The 22866-nt window shown below is 36.7% G+C and overlaps 1 protein-coding gene across 1 annotated transcript in view; it reads left to right on the top strand.

Moving 5' to 3' along the window:
* LOC120857009 (leucine-rich repeat-containing protein 7) overlaps positions 1 to 22866 on the top strand; it is a 156944-nt gene that overhangs the window by 99369 nt on the left and 34709 nt on the right. The window contains exon 15 of the mRNA XM_040232605.1: positions 18616 to 18708. Coding sequence (XP_040088539.1) covers positions 18616 to 18708 — 93 coding nt within the window. The remainder of the gene's footprint in view (positions 1 to 18615; positions 18709 to 22866) is intronic.

Here is a 22866-nt window from a genome sequence, read left to right as displayed (position 1 = left end):
AGAAAACAAACAAAAAAAAAAGGCTGAGGAGGTTATATATATAATTCACTCTCATAATAAAAATACTTTATGTATTTTTTACATTCCTAAGTCATTTTTCTTTTGAAACTCAGACCGCTCTAATATGTGTGCATATGTTAAAAGCAAGACATTTTCCATATTTAGCAAGAAAAAATTGAGGAGAATATTTAAAACATTTAAGATTTATATAGTTTCACATGAAAATTATAGAGCAATGATGGACGTGCAAAGACCCAGGAAGTAACTGAAAATTTCTAACATGGGTTTTAGACATAGAAATCAAACTACTATATCTTCATAAGACATTTCTAGTGGTGCATTAAAAACACCATTAAGAGTAAAACAGTTTTCTTCAATGATTACAGCAACAGTGTAAAATTTGATCAAGTACTGTATAGAAAAAACCTAAGTCATTCATAATTTTTAAGTGCAAGGAGACATCATAAACATAGTACCAATAGATATGCTAGGTATAGCATATTAAAGTTTGGAGATTTTTACTTTTACAAAGTAATCGCTTGGGATATCCCTGGTGGAGCAGTGGATAATGCTTAATTATAATTCTTCAATAAGATTATAATTCTTAATAATCATCCACCTGCCAATGCGGGGAACATGGGTTCAATCCCTGGTCTGGGAAGATTCCTCCTGCTGCAGAGCAACCAAGCCTGTGAGCCACAACTCCTAAAGCCCACACACCTAGAGCTGGAACTGCCCAAGAGAAGCTGCTGCACTGAAGAATGACCCTGCTAGCCACAACTAGAGAAAGCCCACACAAAACAAAGTAGACCCAGCACAGCCATAAATAAATGAATAAGTAAATACTTTTTAATATAAATTTATTTATTTTAATTGGAGGTTAATTACTTTACAATATTGTATTGGTTTTGCCATACATCAACATGAATCTGCCACAGGTATACACGTGTTCCCCATCCTGAACCCCTCTCCCTCCTCCCTCCCTGTACAATCCCTCTGGGTCATCCCAGTGCACCACCCCAAGCATCCTGTATCCTGCATCGAACCTGGACTGGTGATTCATTTCATATATGATATTATACATGTTTCAATGCCATTCTCCCCAATCATCCCACCCTCTCCCTCTCCGGCAGAGTCCAAAAGACTGTTCTATACGTCTGTGTCTCTTTTGCTGTCTCACATACAGGGTTATTGTTACCATCTTTCTAAATTCCATATATATGTGTTAGTATACTGTATTGGTGTTTTTCTTTCTGGCTTACTTCACTCTGTATAATAAGTTGCAGTTTCATCCACCTCATTAGAACTGATTCAAATGTATTCTTTTTAATGGCTGAGTAATACTCCATTGTGTATATGAACCACAGCTTTCTTATCCATTCATCTGCTTGGACATCTAGGTTGCTTCCATGTCCTGGCTACTATAAACAGTGCTGCAATGAACATTGGGTACATGTGTCTCTTTCAGTTCTGGTTTCTTCGGTGTGTATGCCCAACAGTGGGATTGCTGGATCATAAGGCAGTTCTATTTCCAGTTTTTTAAGGAATCTCCACACTGCTCTCCATAGTGGCTGTACTAGTTTGCATTCCCATCAACAGTGTAAGAGGGTTCCCTTTTCCCCACACCCTCTCCAGCATTTATTGCTTGTAGACTTTTGGATCGCAGCCATTCTAACTGGCCTGAAATGGTACCTCATTGTGGTTTTGATTTGCATTTCTCTGATAATGAGTGATGTTGAGCATCTTTTCATGTGTTTGTTAGCCATCCGTATGTCTTCTTTGGAGAAATGCCTATTTAGTTCTTTGGCCCATTTTTTGATTGGGTCGTTTATTTTTCTGGAATTGAGCTGCATAAGTTGCTTGTATATTTTTGAGATTAGTTGTTTGTCAGTTGCTTCATTTACTATTATTTTCTCCCATTCAGAAGGCTGTCTTTTCTCCTTGCTAATAGTTTCCTTTGTTGTGCAGAAGCTTTTAATTTTAATTAGGTCCCATTTGTTTATTTTTGCTTTTATTTCCAGTATTCTGGGAGGTGGGTCATAGAGGATCCTGCTGTGATTTATGTCGGAGAGTGTTTTGCCTATGTTCTCCTCTAGGAGTTTTATAGTTTCTGGTCTTACATTTAGATCTTTAATCCATTTTGAGTTTATTTTTGTGTGTGGTGTTAGAAAGTGATCTAGTTTCATTCTTTTACAAGTGGTTGACCAGTTTTCCCAGTACCACTTGTTAAAGAGATTGTCTTTAATCTATTGTATAGTCTTGCCTCCTTTGTCAAAGATAAGGTGTCCATAGGATTTATCTCTGGGCTTTCTATTTTGTTCCATTGATCTATATTTCTGTCTTTGTGCCAGTACCATACTGTCTTGATGACTGTGGCTTTGTAGTAGAGCCTGAAGTCAGGCAGGTTGATTCCTCCAGTTCCATTCTTCTTTCTCAAGATTGCTTTGGCTATTCGAGGGTTTTTGTATTTCCATACAAATTGTGAAATTATTTGTTCTAGCTCTGTGAAAAATACCGCTGGAAGCTTGATAGGGATTGCATTGAATCTAAAGATTGCTTTGGGTAGTATACTCATTTTCACTATATTGATTCTTCCGATCCATGAACATGGTATATTTCTCCATCTATTAGTGTCCTCTTTGATTTCTTTCACCAGTGTTTTATAGTTTTCTGTATATAGGTCTTTAGTTTCTTTAGGTAGATATATTCCTAAGTATTTTATTCTTTTTGTTGCAATGGTGAATGGAATTGTTTCCTTAATTTCTCTTTCTATTTTCTCATTATTAGTGTATAGGAATGCAAGGGATTTCTGTGTGTTGATTTTATATCCTATCACTTTACTATATTCATTGATTAGCTCTAGTAATTTTCTGGTGAAGTCTTTAGGGTTTTCTATGTAGAGGATCATGTCATCTGCAGAGTTTTACTTCTTCTTTTCCAATTTGGATTCCTTTTATTTCTTTTTCTGCTCTGATGGCTATGGCCAAAACTTCCAAAACTATGTTGAATAGTAGTGGTGAAAGTGGGCACCCTTGTCTTGTTCCTGACTTTAGGGGAAATGCTTTCAGTTTTTCACCATTTCGGATAATGTTTGCTATGGGTTTGTCATATATAGGTTTTATTATGTTTAAGTATGTTCCTTCTATTCCTGCTTTCTGGAGAGTTTTTATCATAAATGGATGTTGAATTTTGTCAAAGACTTTCTCTGCATCTATTGAGATAATCATATGGCTTTTATTTTTCAATTTGTTAATGTGGTATATTACATTGATTTGCAGATATTGAAGAATCCTTGCATCCCTGGGATAAAGCCCACTTGGTCATGGTGTATGATCTTTTTAATGTGTTGTTGGATTCTGATTGCTAGAATTTTGTTAAGGATTTTTGCATCTATGTTCATCAATGATATTGGCCTATAGTTTTCTTTTTTTTGTGTGGTATCTTTGTCAGGTTTTGGTATTAGGGTGATGGTGGCCTCATAGAATGAGTTTGGAAGTTTACCTTCCCCTGCAATTTTTTGGAAGAGTTTGAGTAGGATAGGTGTTAGCTCTTCTCTCAATTTTTGGTAGAATTCAGCTGTGAAGCCGTCTGGACCTGGGCTTTTGTTTGCTGGAAGATTTCTGATTACAGTTTCAATTTCCATGCTTGTGATGAGCCTGTTAATATTTTCTATTTCTTCCTGATTCAGTTTTGGAAAGTTGTACTTTTCTAAGAATTTGTCCATTTCTTCCATGTTGTCCATTTTATTGGCATATAGTTGCTGATAGTAGTCTCTTATGATCCTTTGTATTTCTGTGTTGCCTATTGTGATCTCTCCATTTTCAGTTCTAATTTTATTGATTTGATTTTTCTCCCTTTGTTTCTTGTTGAGTCTGGCTAATGGTTTGTCAATTTTATTTATCCTCTCAAAGAACCAGCTTTTGGCTTTGCTGATTTTTACTATGGTCTCTTTTGTTTCTTTTGCATTTATTTCTGCCCTAATTTTTAAGATTTCTTTCCTTCTACTAACCCTGGGGTTCTTCATTTCTTCCTTTTCTGTTTTTTTTAGGTGTAGAGTTAAGTTATTTATTTGATTTTTTTCTAACAATAACACAATAATAGTGGGAGACTTTAATACCCCACTCACACCTATGGATAGATCAACTAAACAAAAAATTAACAAGGAAACACAAACTTAGACCAATTAGATCTATTGTTATCTATAGGACATTTCATCCCAAAACAATGAATATCACCTTTTTCTTAAGCGCACACAGAACCTTCTCCAGGATAGATCACATCCTGGGTCATAAATCTAGCCTTGGTAAATTCAAAAAAATTGAAATCATTCCAAGCATCTTTTCTGACCACAGTGCAGTAAGATTAGATCTCAATTACAGGAGAAAAACTATTAAAAATTCCAACATATGGAGGCTGAACAACATGCTGCTGAATAAACAACAAATCACAGAAGAAATAAAAAAAAGAAATCAAAATATGCATAGAAATGAATGAAAATGAAAACACAGCAACCCAAAACCTGTGGGACACTGTAAAAGCAGTGCTAAGGGGAAACTTCATAGCAATACAGGCATACCTCAAGAAACAATAAATACTTTTGAAAAAAGTAATCACTTATGGGAATGCTATAGGTATAAACAACAGAACGAATTACAATGAATCTACATTTTTTTTTAATTCAGGGAAGAGAAGTCTGAATGAAAATAGGAAAAGAAGGGACAACAGTTGTCATATATTAAGTGCCTACTATGCTATTTATATTACATGTAGTGTATCTGTGCTATATATACCAGGTATCTTGCGCACAGGCCTGGCTTCAGGACGTGTGATCTGTACAGCTACACCAAGTCCTGCACTTGGATGGGCCCTGCACTTGGCTTAATGCTCTGCTGTCACCAACTTATAATCCTTAATAATCATTAAACAAGGAGCCTCATGTTTTCATTTTGCATCAGGCCACACTAATTATATAGCTTGTCCTGCTGATATATCCTCTTGTACTTAGTCCTCACAATAATCTTACTTACTTTTTATAAATGAAGACCAAGGCACAAAGACAATAATTTGTGAGAGGTAAAATGGTCAAGCTGAAATTTTAACCCAGGGCTGTCTAACCCAGAACCCAAGTTCTGTGTGCCAGTTTTACTATTAAATTAACCATATGAATCAGAAACTTGCTGTGGCCTCAGTGTCCCTTTCTGTCAAATAATATTAACTGAACCTGTTTCAACTACAGTTCAGAGTTTTAGAACTGCTTTCAGTTTAGTCGCTCAGTTGTGTCCAACTCTTTGCGACCCCACGAACTGCAGCACGCCAGGCCTACCTGCCCATTACCAACTCCCAGAGTCCACCCAAACCCATGTCCATCGAGTCAGTAATGCCATCCAAGCATCTCATCCTCTGTTGTCCCCTTCTCCTCCAGCCCTCAATCTTTCCCAGCATCAGGGTCTTTTCCAATGAGTCAGCTCTTCACATCAGGTGGCCAAAGTATTGGAGTTGCAGCTTCAACATCAGTCCTTCCAATGAACACCCAGGACTGATCTCCTTTAGGATGGACTGGTTGGATCTGCTTGCAGTCCAAGGGACTCTCAAGAGTCTTCTCCAACACCACCGTTCAAAAGTATCGATTCTTCGGCACTCAGCTTTCTTTATAGTCCAGCTCTCACATCCATACATGACTACTGGAAAAACCATAGCCTTGACTAGACAGACATTTGTTGACAAAGTAATGTCTCTGCTTTTGAATATGCTATCTAGGTTGGTCAACTTTCCTTCCAAGGAGTAAGCATCTTTTAATTTCATGGCTGCAATCACCATCTGCAGTGATTTTGGAGCCCAAAAATATAAAGTCTGACACTTTCCACTGTTTCCCCATCTATTTCCCATGAAGTGATGGGACCAGATGCCAAGATCTTAGTTTTCTGAATGTTGAGCTTTAAGCCAACGTTTTCACTCTCCTCTTTCACTTTCATCAAGAGGCTCTTTAGTTCTTCTTCACTTTCTGCCATAAGGGTGGTGTCATCTGCATACCTGAGGTTATTGATATTTCTCCCAGCAATCTTGATTCCAGCTTGTACTTCTTCCAGTCCAGCATTTCTCATGATGTACTCTGCACATAAGTTAAATAAGCAGGGTGACAATATACAGCCTTGACGTACTCCTTTTCCTATTTGGAACCAGTCTGTTGTTCTATGTCCAGTTCTGACTGTTGCTTCCTGACCTGCATATAGGTTTTTCAAGAGGCAGGTCAGGTGGTCTGGTATTCCCATCTTCTTCAGAATTTTCCACAGTTTATTCTGATCCACACAGTCAAAGGCTTTGGCATAGTCAATAAAGCAGAAATAGATGTTTTTCTGGAACCCCCTTGCTTTTTCGATGATCCAGCGGATGTTGGGAATTTGATCTCTGGTTCCTTTGCCTTTTCTAAAACCAGCTTGAACATCTGGAAGTTCACGGTTCACGTATTGTTGAAGCCTGGCTTGGAGAATTTTGAGCATTACTAAAATGTGAGATGAGTGCAATTGTGCGGTAGTCTGAGCATTCTTTGGCATTGCCTTTCTTTGGAATTGGAATGAAAACTGACCTTTTCCAGTCCTATGGCCACTGCTGAGTTTTCCAAATTTGCTGGCATATTGAGTACAGCACTTTCACAGCATCATCTTTCAGGATTTGAAATAGCTCAACTGGAATTCCATCACCTCCACTAGCTTTGTTCATAGTGGTGCTTTCTAAGGCCCACTTGACTTCACATTCCAGGATGTCTGGCTCTAAGTGAGTGATCACATCATTGTGATTATCTGGGTCATGAAGATCTTTTTTGTATAGTTCTTCTGTGTATTCTCGCCACCCCTTCTTAATATCTTCTGCTTCTGTTATTCCCTACCATTTCTTTCCTTTATTGAGCCCATCTTTGCATGAAATGTTCCCTTGGTATCTCTAATGTTCTTGAAGAGATCTCTTATCTTTCCCATTCTATTGTTTTCCTCTATTTCTTTGCATTGATCACTGAGGATGGCTTTCTTATCTCTCCTTACTATTCTTTGGAACTCTGCATTCAATTGGTTATATTTTTCCTTTTCTCCTTTGCTTTTCACTTCCCTTCTTTTCACAGCTATTTGTACAGCCTCCTCAGACAGCCATTTTGCTTTTTTGCATTTCTTTTTCTTGGGGATGGTCTTGATTCCTGTCTCCTGTAAAATGTCATGAACCTCCATCCATAGTTCATCAGGCACTCTGTTTATCAGATCTAGTCCCTTAAATCTATTTCTCACTTCCACTGTATAATCATAAGGGATTTGATTTAGGTCATACCTCAATGGTCTAGTGGTTTTCTCCACTTTCTTCAATTTCAGACTGAATTTGGCAATAAGGAGTTCATGATCTGGACCACAGTCAGCTCCCGGTTTTGTTTTTGCTGACTGTACAGAGCTTCTTCATCTTTGGCTGCAAAGAATATAATCAACCTGATTTCAGTGTTGACTATTTGGTGATGTCCATGTGTAGAGTCTTCTCTTGTGTTGTTGGAAGAGGGTTTTTGCTATGACCAGTGCATTCCCTTGGCAAACTCTATAAGCCTTTTCCCTGTTTCAATCTGTACTCCAAGGCCAAATTTGCCTGTTATTTTATATAGATGGAATAGACACTGACTGGAACTCACATGAACATGTCCAGTGCTTTAAAAAGCGAAAATACTCTACAAATGGAAAGTTTTATTCTCAACAAAAATTTACCTCTGTATCTCTTAGTGTGGCATAAAGAACTAATGAGTTTCTAATATGATTAAAGTGAGTTCCATATACCCCTGAAAATACATAATAAATTCTACCACCAATGATATTGAATGGATTTAAATGAATGTCATTTTGTAGCTAGCCAGCACACTTAACTTTTTTTAACCTTAAAGAAGCACTTAGTAAACTTTGATTTTCTTCCTGAATGATGAAACTATCTCAACGTTCAAACAACCCATCACAATAACACAAGGCAAAATATCTAAGAATTCTAATTTAATACACTTATTTTTACATATTCATTTTTCATAGAAATTAAGTAGAAAGTCTGTTTTCAACTCTATAATTAACATAAGATATATGAAAGTGATTTTTAAACCATAAAGTACTATCCAGATTCAAAGTATTACTTTTTATAAACTAGAAATCTGATGTATAATAATGGATATCTTTTTTAACAAATTACCTTCAACAAACACGTGTGCATGTCACTTGAAGTTCATTATCAGGGAACTGTATTTAGAAAAGGGATTATACAAAAGACCCAGTTTTGCTCTTTTTTATGGCTGAGTAATAAATCAGTTCAGTTCAGTTCAGTTGCTCAGTGGTGTCCGACTCTGCGACCCCATGAATTGCAGCATGCCAGGCCTCCCTGTCCATCACCAACTCCCGGAGTTCACTCAGACTCACGTCCATCGAGTCAGTGATGACATCCAGCCATCTCATCCTCTGTCGTCCCCTTCTCCTCCTGCCCCCAATCCCTCCCACCATCAGAGTCTTTTCCAATGAATCAACTCTTCGCATGAGGTGGCCAAAGAACTGGAGCTTCAGCTTTAGCATCATTCCTTCCAAAGAAATCCCAGGGCTGATCTCCTTCAGAATGGACTGCTTGGATCTCCTTGCAGTCCAAGGGACTCTCAAGAGTCTTCTCCAATACCACAGTTCAAAAGCATCAATTCTTCGGCACTCAGGCTTCTTCAAAGTCCAACTCTCACATCCATACAGGACCACTGGAAAAACCATATAGCCTTGACTAGACAGACCTTAGTCAGCAAAGTAATGTCTCTGCTTTTGAATATACTATCTAGGTTGGTCATAACTTTTCTTCCAAGGAGTAAGCGTCTTTTAATTTCATGGCTGCAATCACCATCTGCAGTGATTTTGGAGCCCCAAAAAATAAAGTCTGACACTGTTTCTACTGTTTCCCCATCTGTTTCCCATGAAGTGATGGGACTGGATGCCATGATCTTCGTTTTCTAAATGTTGAGCTTTAAGCCAACTTTTTCACTCTTCTCTTTCACTTTCATCAAGAGGCTTTTTAGCTCCTCTTCACTTTCTGGCATAAGGATGGTGTCATCTGCATATCTGAGGTTACTGATATTTCTCCCGGCAATCTTGATTCCAGCTTGTACTTCTTCCAGTCCAGCATTTCTCATGATGTACTCTGCATAGAAGTTAAATAAGCAGGGTAACAATATACAGCCTTGACGTACTCCTTTTCCTATTTGGAACCAGTCTGTTGTTCCATGTCCAGTTTTAACTGTTGCTTCCTGACCTGCATACAGTTTTCTCAAGAGGCAGGTCAGGTGGTCTGGTATTCCCATCTCCTCAGAATTTTCCACAGTTTATTCTGATCCACACAGTCAAAGGCTTTGGCATAGTCAATAAAGCAAAAATAGATGTTTTTCTGGAACCCTCTTGCTTTTTCGATGATCCAGCGGATGTTGGCAATTTGATCTCTGGTTCCTCTGCCTTTTCTAAAATCTTTATCCATTCCTCTGTTGATGGATATTTAGGTTGGAATCTATAAAAATGATATAGATGACCTTATTTGCAAAGAAGAAATAGAGACACAGAGGTAGAGAATAAATAAATAGATATCAAGAGGGAAAAGAAAGATGGAAGGAATTGGGAGATTGGAATTGATACATATATATCATTGATACTATGTATAAAATAAAGAGCTAATGAGAACAACTCTATAGCACAGGGAACCCTATTTAATGCATTGTGATATCTGAATGGGAAGGAAATCCCAAAGGAAAGGGATATATGTATATGCATGGCTGATCTACTTTGCTGTACAGTAGAAACTACACAACATAGTAAAGCAATTATTTCAACAAACAATAATTTTAAAAAAGAAAAAGGGATTATAATGCATAAACTATTTTGATTATTGACAAATATAATAATAGAGAATCATAGAATTGTATTAAACAGTGAGTTGAAGAAAACCAGAGAGTAAAGATTTGACTCTTTCCCATTCCACATGAAAATTCTTAGCCATCATATCCATTTTCTCAGCTCCTTCCTTTGTTTCCCAGTCCAAGTGACTATTTACCTTATGCTCTTCTCAGTAAAATAATACTTTATATCAGTTTTTCTCAACCTCAGCTGTACTTTAGAGTCTTCTCAACTTTTTTATTGAAGTATAGTTGATTAACAATTTTATTTTAGTCTCAAGTATACAGCATAGTGATTCAGTATTTTTGCAGATTATATTTCATTATAAATTACTGTAAGATATTGGCTATAATTTCCCATACTATATAATATATCCTTGTTTTTTATTTATTTTATATATAATGGTTTGTTTCTATTAATCCCATACCCTTAATTTATTTTTACCCCCTCCCCTCTTCCCTTTGGTAACCACAAGTTTGTTTTCTCTGACTATGAGTCTATTTCTGTGTTGCATATATATTCATTTGTATTATTTTTTAGATTCCACATGTCAGTGATATCCTACAGTATTTATCTATCTCACTTATTTCATTTAGCATAATGCCCTCTAAGCCCATTCATTTTGTTGCAAATAGCAAAATTCTATCCTTTTATATGGCCTTTTATATTGTGTGTATATATATTACGTCCTCTTTATCCATTTGTCTGTTGATGGGCACTTGGGTCATTTCCAAATCTTGGATATGGTAAATAGCGCTTCTGTAAAGATAGCGGTTCATGCGTCTTTCTGAATTAGTGCTTTCATTTTTTCTGGGTATAGGCCCCGAAGTGGAATTGCTAGATCATATGATAGTTCTAGGCTTCCCTGGTGGCTCAGATGATAAAAGAATCTACCATGCTGGAAACCTGGGTTTGATCCCTAGATTGGGAAGATTCCCTGGAGAAGGGAATAGCAACCCACTCCAGTATTCTTGCCTGGAGAATCCCATGGACAGAAGAACCTGGTGGACTACAGTCCACGGGGTCACAAAGAGGCAGGGAGGTTGTTCAGGACCTTTGAAAAACACTAATATCCGGGCCTCATTCCCAAAGAAACTGATTTCATTAGTCTGAATGTGAGCTGAGTGATGGGAATTTTTTGAAACTCCGCAGGTGATTCTATTGTGTAGCTAAGGCTGAGAAGTGATACTTGAGATATTCTACAGCTCAACAATTTACCAGCTGAATAACGTATTGTTATTAACACTATTTAGAACCATACACAATTCATATATAACTTGTTGAATATTTTTAAAAGAAACTGAAATAAACGTTTTCTCTTTTGCAAATGTATAAGTGAAGTAAGTAAGTGTTAGTCACACAGTTATGTCCTACTCTTTGCGACCCCATGGACTATAGCCTGCCAGGCTCCACTGTCCATGGAATTCTCCAGGCAAGAATACTGGAGTGAGTTGCATTTCCTTCCAAGGCAAAGCGTATTTGTATATGTAGAATATATAGACTCCAAAGCATAAATAGGAAGGGAAAACAGCTTGATGCTTCAAATGTTTCAAAATCCTTTCATATATTAACTGATTTCATCTAACCAATAATGTGATGGATAGAGCAGTTCCTATTTTATTGACTGGAAGCCTAAGATTTGAAGAAGCAGAACTAGAATTAAAATCCAATTTCATGAGTGTACCATATTATAAGCTACAGCCTGCTGCACTATGGCCAAACACAGGGGTCAAGAGTAAGCTCACACTGGAAGAATAAAAATATAAAAAATACACTCTAGAGTTTCTGTCTGCCCCAGACAAGAAAGAGGACATACCCGCTAATGAACCTAATACATCAGGATGGCCAGAGCCGCAGAGCTGTCTCCTACCAGAAGTATACATTCAAACTAAAGTTTGTGCCTGAAAGAGGACTTGTAACATTACATTAGAATTACATTAGAATAAGCTCTATGAGTTATACAAAGCAGTTCCCATCCATCATATTCAAGGACAAAAAAAAAACAAAGCTCAGAAAGCCTCCCTGAAGGAGATGCTGTAGTGTACCCCAGAAGAAATCATTTTTAATACTTAATAATATGTGGAGCACATAATAATTCATGAAGCAATTGGCTAAGACATGATTTCAGACATTTCTTTAGATACTCTGATCAGCTGCTTGAAGGGCTCACAGGGTTTCCAGTTGAGGCTTTCATCTATCGGGACCAAGTGAAGAAAAAACAATTATTCTGAATGCTTAATAGTTTAATATAAGAAGAAAAACTTGGAAATATTTTGGGGGGGTATTTATGAATTTTTAAATTAAAAGGCAATAATTTAATAAAAATTATAGAAAACAGATATTAATATGGTTTTAATGTATATTATTTACTAAAATGATTTCAGGGACATCCCATACCTTATCCTGCTCCACTTAAAATACAGCTGTTAATTCATATTTTCCTCATAGAATTTTATTCTTCAGTAACCTTAGTACTGCAATTCTGAAATTACAAATCATAGTGCGACACAAATAATGTCTAATTCATCACAACAAATTCTACAAATTGACTTATGAATTTTATGCAGTTATTATAGATAGTGGCATTCAGTAAACACTGTAGTAGGAATCAGAAGGCCTCTCTCAGTGTTCCACTAAATATATGTATGGTCTTGGTTTCCTTAAGTGTAAAATGAAGGAAATGAAGTGAATAACCTTTTAAATTCATTTACATACTAAAAAAATTTAGTTTCTATTTTCTAGAAACATATAGAGTTGGCAGTTTCTTTTCCTGAAAATCTAGAAAATGCTACTAGAAGGTTGTATTCATCAATTTCTCTTTTAAAAAAAATAATTCTATTTATCTATCTATTTTTGGCTCTGCTGGGTCTTCATTGCTGCGTGGGTTTTTCTCTAAGTTGTGATGAGCAGAGACTACTCTTTAGTTGCAGTGCGCAGGTTTCTCGCTGCAGTGGTTTCTCCTGTTGCAGAGCACAGGCTTCAGTAGTTGCTGCATGTGGGCTCAGTAGCTGTGGTTCCTCGGCTCGAGAGCAGGAGCTCAATAGTTGTGGTGCCCTGGCTTAATTTCTCTGAGACATGCAATATCCTCCCAGATCAGGGATCAATGTCTCCTGAACTGGCAGTTGGATTCTTTACCCCTGAGCCACCAGGAAAGCCCCTTATTCATCAATCTTTCTATTAGGATGTTTCTTCAAAAGATTTAATGAGCAATTTAGTTGGACTTGCATCTCTAATTCACAACAGAAAAAAAAATATGAAAATAGAAGGATCAAAAGTAGTAACTGTTCTTAAATATTTATATATTTTATAATTATTATATTTTTGAGCCTATTACATAGGCTTCTTAGAAATTCTGGAAATGCAGAGTTTTGTGTAGATTTTATATAATTGTATAGAATTATTTATCACACAAGCCCTGTTATATAATAACCCATAACACCAGGTACTAAAAGTAAAAGTAGCAGCAAATTTAATTTCAAGCCTAATTTCAGTACCACGAAACATTCTCTCTACTTCTGTCAAGTCCCATAGTCAGATCCCCATCATCATCTCTCAGCATGTGGCTTGACCTCTTTCTTTAAATTTTCTTCACTTTGGCTATCACTGTTCTGCTTGTTTTCCTCTTTCCACACTAGCCTTTCCTTTTTTTTTTTTTTTTTTCCATTAAGATGTTTCACTCAAGAGTGGATTCTCTGAGCCAGATTTCTTTGTTCTTCTTTGGGGGTATAGTTGCTTTACAATGTTTCTTTTGACTATGCTAAGTTAAAGAATTCCTTGTAGCTCGGTCAGTAAAGAAACTGCCTACAATGCAGGAGACCTGGGTTCGATTCCTGGGTCAGAAAGAGCCCCTGGAAAAGGAAATGACAACCCACTCTAGTATGCTTGCTTGAAGAATCCCATGGATTAAGGAGCCCCAGCAGGCTACAGTCCATGGGGTCACAAGAGTCAGACACGACTTAACAACTAAACCACCAAAGACAGAAGAGCCTGGTGGCCTACAGTCCATGGGACTGAAAAAGAGTCAGACACGACTTAACTAACAACTAATCAACAAGTTTCAGAAGTTCACTGGGCATTCAGATTGAGATATCAACAAGTGGGTAATTGAATATAAATATCTGAAGTACAGAGGAGAGGCCAGGGCTTCTGATGTATAAATTTTGGAGTCATCCATCTTGGAGCCGAATGAAACCATATAGGTGTGTGTTGTTTTTCAGTCACTCAGTTGTGTCTGACTCTTTGCAACCCCATGGACTGTAGCACTCCAGGCTTCCCTATTCTTTACTATCTCCCAGAGTTTGCTGACTCATCCATTCAGTCAATGATGCCATCCAAGTGTGTATGGATACAAAAGAGAAGAGGGTCAAAGTCTGAGCACTGAATCACTCTATCATTTAAAGGTCATGAACAGAAGACGAGCCAATAAAGAAATCAAGAAAGAATGGCTAGTTTCTGCTGTACAGTGGAGGGACTAGCCACTCTTTTTCTATTTCTTTATTGGTAGAAAAATAGCTCAAGAGCTTCAGACCCTCTCAGAATTAAAACTAGCAAGATAGAGCAAGATTCTCTTTCCTGAAAATCCCAATAGGCTTCTCATTTCTCCTATTTGATCAGGTTACCTGCCCATCCTATAATAAATGATATTTTTAGGGGATGCAGTGCTTTGTTTTAGGTCTAGATAACATGATTCACTGAAAGCATAGAGGCTAAGAATAGAGAAGTGGGTGGTTTTCAAAGAGAATTGGAGATGATAGCTGCCAGACAAAGAAGGAATGGCTCTTGAGCAGCAAAAACAACAGGTATCCACTGAAAGCTTCATAAATACACACTGCTAGGAAAGGGAATGGTCTCTAGAACAAAGCACAGTAAGCAAGTTAACTACAGCATCACCAGGTATCTTTCTATAATACAACTCTCTAATCGTGAATTACACCTCACACACATCCATGCATGCGCATGTACACACACATGTTGTTCGTATATATAAACACACAAGGTGCAACAATTTCCTTTAGTCTTGTTACTAGGTTTTAGAGCACTGCAAGACCAAATCAGATCACTGAATTCCAGAGATTATAGATTATGATTCACAGAGACTCACTGCTACATAACAATCCATTTTGTCACAGGCTTCTCCAAGTTATGAACCAGTATTTTAATTGGAACAAGATCAATATAAATCAGAATTATCAAGTAGTCAAATGATAGAAGCAGACTCCACAAGAAGCAAATGCACCATTTATTGCCAAACTGTTGCCAACATCTTCAGTCAGAAATTTCACTCGTTGATATCAGTAACTTGATAGAAAATAGAAAAGCTGATTTTCACTAAATAAGCTATTTATTAGCCTCCTAGATCTGACCTTTTGCTAGAACACTGCATTTCCTCTTGGCTAAACTTCTTTACTTTCAGACTGCTTCTTGAAGTGTTCTCTGCTCTTACATTTCATGGCCCCTTTGGGCCTTAGCAGACAGGTGGAACTCCTTATATGTGAGATGCGGACTGTCTCTGACATGCTTTATGGGACGCAACATCCGCAACACAACCTATTAACCATAGCATAGCATGCCCAAGAGGAGTCCAGCTTCAGATCAGAATGTATGGCTCTTTGTCACATTTATAAAACCACAGTGGCATCTTTATTATTTCTATTATTTAAAAAATATATTGAAGCAGTTCTTCATATACCTGGCACATATGAAATTTGTTTTCCTTAGATTTTTAGTTCCTTCCAGATTGACATTATAAAATAGATATAGTCACTATAGGAGAAGAGCTGAAAAGTGTTCTCAGCAGTTTACTTTGTAAATAAAATCTGTTGCATATGTTTCCTTTCAGTTTTTATAGTGGTCTGGAGAAAGCCGAAAGTGTGCATACCTTCCACATATTGCATTGTAAAATATAAAATTTTCACATTAGAAAAATACAATCCCAATTTTAAAAAATTTAATTGGAAATGCACAGAAATACTGGAAAATATAAAGGTAAAATATTTAAGTTATGTTTAGTTCCTTTCTTCTCATTTTCTAATTAATGACAAATAACAAAAAAAGACTACTAAGTGAAATGGTATGTTGAATAAATCTAAAATATTCCTTCAAGCTACATCAAGCTGTTATATGTTCATGTTGATAGACAGTGAGCCGTTTAAATACAAAACTATTCAAAATCGTAGTTTCTACCACCATTTGATAACTAGTTTTAACAAATCTAGATCAACTAAAGAAAGTTTTAATTAAACCTATCTTTAAAATAAAACATAGAGTACTTATGATAATTGCAGTTACTCATCATTTAGAAACTGTTCATTAATGACTTCACCATAAAAATAACATTAGTGGATAGTTTTTTGTTCTTGTGCTGCAAGTGAACTGCATATAATAGTTAACCATTGTATTTACTGTTAAAGAATATGACAGTGAATTAAGGATAATCTCATTAAATGGCCAGTTCCCATTTAATGAGACATGATGGGAATAAATTGATCCAGTTCCCATCAACTCACAATATATGCTAATTAAGTCAGGAATAGGACTCAAGTTTGCCTTTAACTGTCTAAGAGGTAAGGATTAAAATGTACCTTAAAAATAAAGAGGTAGAGAACATTTTGGGGATTTGCATTTGCCTGTAAGCAAATTAACAGGCTAATAAGCGTTGCTGGAGAAAACATTAAGCTGATGTTTCAAATCATCTTAAAGAACATTTCCAGTATGATGGAGGTTGTGGTCAATAGCTAAGTCGTGTCCTGCTCTTTCGCAACGCCATGGACTATAGCCTGCCAGACTCCTCTGTCCATGGGATCTCCCAGGCGAGAATACTGGAGTGGGTTGCCATTTCCTTCTCCAGGGGATCTTCCCAAGCCAGGAATCGAACCTGTGTCACCTGCATTGCAGGCGGTCTCCTGCACTGAAGGCAGATTCTTCACCACTGAGCCACCAGGGAAGCCCTTCCAGTATGTATTTATATAAACACAAAATATATTCTAATGTATTTTAAAATTATTTTAACTCTTTTTTAACCTTTTGCCTGCTAATCTCTGGTAATACTTGGTTCATCCTAGTTTCAGTCCTTGTTCAGTAGATTAAAGTTATAAAAGTTTTTTTTTTCCTGTTATGTAATCAAATTATATGTTACCTCTGGGGTTCCCAAGTCTTTCAGTCATCTGGGATCACCCTGTCCCACTTCAGATGGAAAACTAGCATTTTCTCACAGACCCCCACACACATCCCCAGCTCTGAATCATCAAGAATTCCCAGGTTTTTTATAGTTTCTCTGGGGCAGTGGTCCTCAATCTTTTTGATACCAGGAACCAGTTTTGTGGAAGGCAGTTTTTCATAGACAGGGTGGAGGGAGGGCAAGATGACTTAAGAATGATTTAAATGCATTACTTTTATTGTGCTCCTTATTTCCATTATTATTAATCAGTTACACCTCAGATCATCAAGCATTAGATCCTGGAGGTTGGGGACCCTTGCTCTAGCTCAGTGTTGGCACTGATGTTCCTTCCACTGAATTCTTGATCTGCATCTTTGCATCAACTTTTATAATGGCTGTTACCTTTTCTGCCTCCTTACCCCAAGCTGGACCTACTTCTAATGCCATCATTTCATTAGAAAGCATAGGGCTCTGATGTTTAACAGATCTCATTTATGATTTGGGGCTTCGGGAGGTAACAGAACACAGAATACTAGAATATTAGCCTTCACAGTCCTAAATATTTACTGACTCTTCTCTATCACAAACAATTCCTCCATATTTTTGATCTTTCTTTTTTCAGTCTTTTCCTCTTTCCTTTAAGACCTGTTAACTGTCTCTTCAGGAGCTGCTGCCAAAACCCTGAACTGTTTTCAGAGTCTTTCTTTTCTCTTTTCTTTCGCCTTCATTCAAACTGTGGCTAAAACTTCACCCCTTTCTCAAATTAAAGCCTCTGCTGTATCTAAACAATAAAATTATCTACCCAGGAGATGAATTGTTCTATTCTCCTAGAAAACAATAGCAACTAATTTAAATTACATAGCCATCTTTTCCCTCACTCTACATTTGCAAAATTTCTTTCACTTAGTCACACAGCTCTTTCTAATTAGTCAGAATATATGTGCATTTAAAGTAGATAATTAAAATAATCCAATTGTTATTGCTAAAAGATTTTTAAGTTTTACAAACTGCTAATCAAAATTTAGTCCTGCACATGGTAATGAATGAATACTTACTCATGTCTGCTTGCTCAGGTAATTTTAAGTTAATTCCTATCATAGTTGATGCCTATAGAAACACTGTTGCTGAAGCTGAAACTCCAATACTTTGGCCACCTGATGTGAAGAGCCAACTCCCTGGAAAAGACCCTGAGGCTGGGAAAGATTGAAGGCAAAAGGAGAAGGGGACAACAGAGGATGAGATGGTTAGACAGCATCACCAACACAATGGACATGAATTTGAGCAAACTCCAAGAGATAGTGGAGGACAGAAGAGCCTGATGTGCTGCAGTTCATTGGCCCACAGAGTCAGACATGACTTAGCAACTGAACATCACCACCAGAGAAATACTATTTTGTCAGAGTTTATACTGTCTTTTGTGTTAACATAGGGTAACCCTGAGAACTTAAGTGAAATGTGAATCTTTTCTAGTAGGATACAATTATTTGAAGATATTTAGCTTTACATGTATTTGATTACTTTTTTTATCTTTTTTTTACATAGTTTTGTGTAAGAATAGAAAAGAATCCTGGCCTTGGATTTAGTATCAGTGGTGGAATTAGTGGGCAAGGAAATCCATTTAAACCTTCTGACAAGGTAAGAAGTGAATTCCTTATTGACAATTTTAATTAGTAAAACACTGTACTGTGGCAAAAAAGATTTTTAAAATTTTGTGATTTTACTGTGTTTTGATAAGCTAGCTAACTATGAAACCAGTTAGAAACTTTCTCAGCAAGGGGAAAAAAGAATTGACTGCAGTGATTGACAAATCCTACGAATAAGAAGAAATAAATTTAAGCATGCTCTTTGAAAAGGAAGTTCTTTATTTTTTACTTTTTGTTTTGTTCACCATTGTATATATCTGTAAAGGAAGCTACACAGGTAATTTTTAACAATTTGTTTCCAAAAGTTGTAAATCACTTATTTGAGAAAATGTTTTGTCATAGTAACAGGATGAATAAATACTGATTCAACACCAGGGCCAGTTAATTGACATCATTATATTTAATCCATCATATTTGTAAAGTATTTCACTGATAGGATTGTAGAACTAAAAGCCCAGAGAAAAGAGATATCCTGTGAGAACATCAGTTAGCCACGGCAGAGGGATCGGGTCCTCCTCTCATGGTTACCTGTGTGCCAAACCATGGGTAAAGGTTCACCTCCGCCCCCAACTCTAACCTCAACCATTGCCGGATATCCACCATGCTGCTCGTGCTCAACAATTGGCCTGTCTGATCCCGCTGAAGAACACTTGACTCTTTTATTCAAAAAAGTGTACCCTGGGCTGCATAATCTGCCCTCTGCCATCAGTGTTTTAATACTCTCAGCTTCTAAACAATTAGTAATTTTAATTTGATGGTAATGAAACCGGCTGCTTTTGACCTCATCAATTTAACTGCATTAAGCAACATCATAAAACTTTGGGTGATGAAGAAAGACAGAAATGACATATAAGTAAAACCTCCACGGGCTCTTGACTTACTTCTGAGTCACATGCTGATGCAGACCTTAATGTGCCACTGTTATAAAGGTAACCCACACATCAGTTTCTGATCAAAAAGCCTATTTCTGAAAAAAGTTGTATGCCCCTACTCTGGAGATTTCCAAAGCCTTTAATCCCTTATTTTCCTCACTTCTTCCCACTCTTTTTGTCTCCTACCATCCATTATGCCCTTCTTCTTTTTCTTTTTGGAGAAGAAGAAAGGAAGAGTTTAGACCAAGAGGAAGAATTATTCTTACTGTACATATTATATTAGGATGGAAGGGAAAGAAATCCCCAGTGTCCATAAATAAGAATTTCTTTGATTAAGTGATTGGAACAGGTATTCCCATATAAGGAATGTGTATCAAGCAGCCCTATATAAAAGGGGAATTCCAGTTTAAAATGTTTGTGTATAAATAACTGCTGCATTTCCTTTTTGAAATGATGTTGAAGATAATCATTGATTTAGTAAAATTTAAATATTTGTGGCTTAGTAGGACCAAGTGTTTACTGAATTTTAATAAGTTATTAATGTCTTAAGACAAAAAGCATGAAAATGCAAAATCGTCAGAAACATATGATATTTTTAAAAGCCTCAAATCATTGTCTGATTTATCTTGGCCCCTCTTTTTCTCTCTAGTTTTACATCTCCTCCATAAGCTCTTTCAATGAAAAGTTAACAACCTTATCATTCATAAGACAGTTTAAATACAAAATTCGTTTTCCTCTCCTTTCTCACCAGCGTGTACACTTTTCCACCATATTTTTGGAAAGCACAGGGTACTAGATATTTTTCAATTAAGGATGAACAAATTACTAAGTAGTCAAAATGTCAGAATGCTGTTACTTTTTTGCTTTTATTTTTAACTAAAGGGGACAGTAGATGTGAGGCTTTCAAATCATTGCCTATGATTCTTCCCCTATGAGGAAATATGAACACTTTATAACTATTAATTTAATTTCTCATTTGTAATATTTTAATGACTCTAGTGAGACTGAATTATTTCTATGATCTTATATAATCTATCCATTGAAAGATTTCCTCTCAAAAGCATTGTCTTTGCCTGATTACTTTCTAAAACATTTAAAATCTGAAAAGTCTCCATTACTGCAAATTGATCAGATTAATTAAAAATTAATCAATTTTCATTTTTTCTGTAGTTCCAAATCTACAGAAGATTCTCAGATTGCTTTTAATTTATTGACCACATCAATCGTATGGTAAATCCTCAGTAAAAAGTGTTGAGGAGATCTAAAGACACGAGCTCTGGACAATTTCTATAAGAGTTTAATCCTCTCACAAGGAAAGGGATTACTCTCAAAGAAATTCAGTTGCATTTCTTTATCCCCCATGCTCCATTCCTATAGTGGTTGCATAAAATTTAGTGTACAACCCAGTGCCTAAAACCTAAAAGTATCAAACAGCAAGAAAACGAAAATCAAGCTTAAAAATACTCTTCTTGAGAGGTTCCCGGAGCTCCAGTGGTTAGTACTTGGCACTTCCACTGCTGTGGCCCTGGGTTCAATTTCCGGGCAGGAAAATAAGATCACACAAGCCATGTGGCACAGACAAAATAAAATACTCTTCTCTCCAATGTTAAAGAACAAGTTTCATCATAAATTGTTTAATTTGCAGCTGTGAGGAGAGATGAGGAGAAACAAATTCAACCGATGTTTTAATTCAGCAGATAGTAACTGGATCAGAGGTTGATGCTTTCTTTATAAGGAGTTCTAGTAAAGTTAGGAAAAAGCTTAAACTTTAATATAATATATACCCTCTTCCAGTAAGAGCTTCCTTAGTGTCTCAAGGATAAAGAAAACACCTGCTAATGCAGGAGACATAAGAGATGTGGGTTCGATCCCTGGGTTGGGAAGATCCCCGGAGAAGGAAATAGCAACCCACTCCAGTATTCTTGCCTGAAAAAGTCCATGGACAGAGGAGCTTGGCAGGCTACGGTCCCTGCAGTCACAAAGAGTCAGACACAACTTAGCAACTTAGCAACAGGTCATGGATTTTAAATCTGTATAATTTTACTTACTATTTATGAATGTTCAAGTGTTTGTTTTATAATGTCACTCAAAATTCTAAGTATCCAAGATATCTGAATGTCTTAGAGTCACTGAAGACTTTCTGTACTAAAGCAGCCAATGGAATTGTTCCATTCTCTTTATTACAATTGCTAGGAACCACTGTTTCAGCCAAATGACAGTGACCAAAGTGAAATAGCATCCAAACCAATTACGTGGTATACAGCCGGGTAGGAAAAGCATGAAGTAGTCATCCCAAAGGGCTGAAAGGATGGAGCTGAGGCAAAAGTGAGCTGTGTTGTTCAGTCTATCAGAAGTTCCAATTTAGATTATGTTCCAATTTAGATATTGCAGAAAAACTCTTGCTACAGCTCAAAAGTTAACTGAGGTTTTAGAGAGAATTGAGGATCAAGCCAGATATGAAGACTGTACCAGATTGTACCAGACTTTGAGAGCTGAGAACAGCATCTGGTCTTGCAAATGTAACTCCTCTCAAAGACCTCAGGGTAGTCTGAATCAACTATGGTCTCCTTGGATTAAATGGATGGAGCATGATTAGTCCTACAGTTCATATCATTGTCAGAACAGTGGTGAACAGAACAACTACTCACCGTTGAACAACCCAACTCACTCATCATGGAGTTCATTATTTTAAGTTCACTGTCAGGTGAAAGCTGCTTTTACATACTTGAAAAGAGAAAACTGTAGAAAACCAGATAAAAATGACCTTATGTAATGCTTGCCTTTGCCCTCCCAGTGAAGTGGATGGAGCCATTATCTGACTTATTATTATAGAGGAACATTGCTATCAAGATGGCAAGATACTCCACAGAGATAAAAGACTTTGATGTAAAAAATCTGATAATAATAATAAAACTATATAGACTTTTACTGAGTATCTATAATGTGTTAGTCACTATATTTGGCTCTTTAAATACATGAACTGATCTGATCTTCATAACAACTTATGTTAGTTGAATACTATCATTCCTCATTTTGTGGAATGGCCCAGAGGGGTTAATTAAGTTGCCCAGGGCCATTTAGCTGATCTGTGGCAGACAAGATTGGAACCAGATTGATCTGATTCCAAATCCTTTTCTCTTAATAAGCCCTGTGATGCACACCTCTATCTGCAAATACCACTTAGCAGAAGAACCATGTGACAAATTTATACCCTATAGAGTTGAGACTAATATAATAATCTAATATTGAAGGTGTTACAGAACACTCTAATTAGTTAT

This window comes from Oryx dammah, unplaced genomic scaffold (assembly GCF_014754425.2).
Source record: "Oryx dammah isolate SB20612 unplaced genomic scaffold, SCBI_Odam_1.1 HiC_scaffold_28, whole genome shotgun sequence".
Classification (NCBI taxonomy): Eukaryota; Metazoa; Chordata; class Mammalia; order Artiodactyla; family Bovidae; genus Oryx; species Oryx dammah.
The sequence above is the reverse complement of the archived record's forward strand: the minus strand, read 5'-3'. Positions and strand labels throughout refer to the sequence as shown.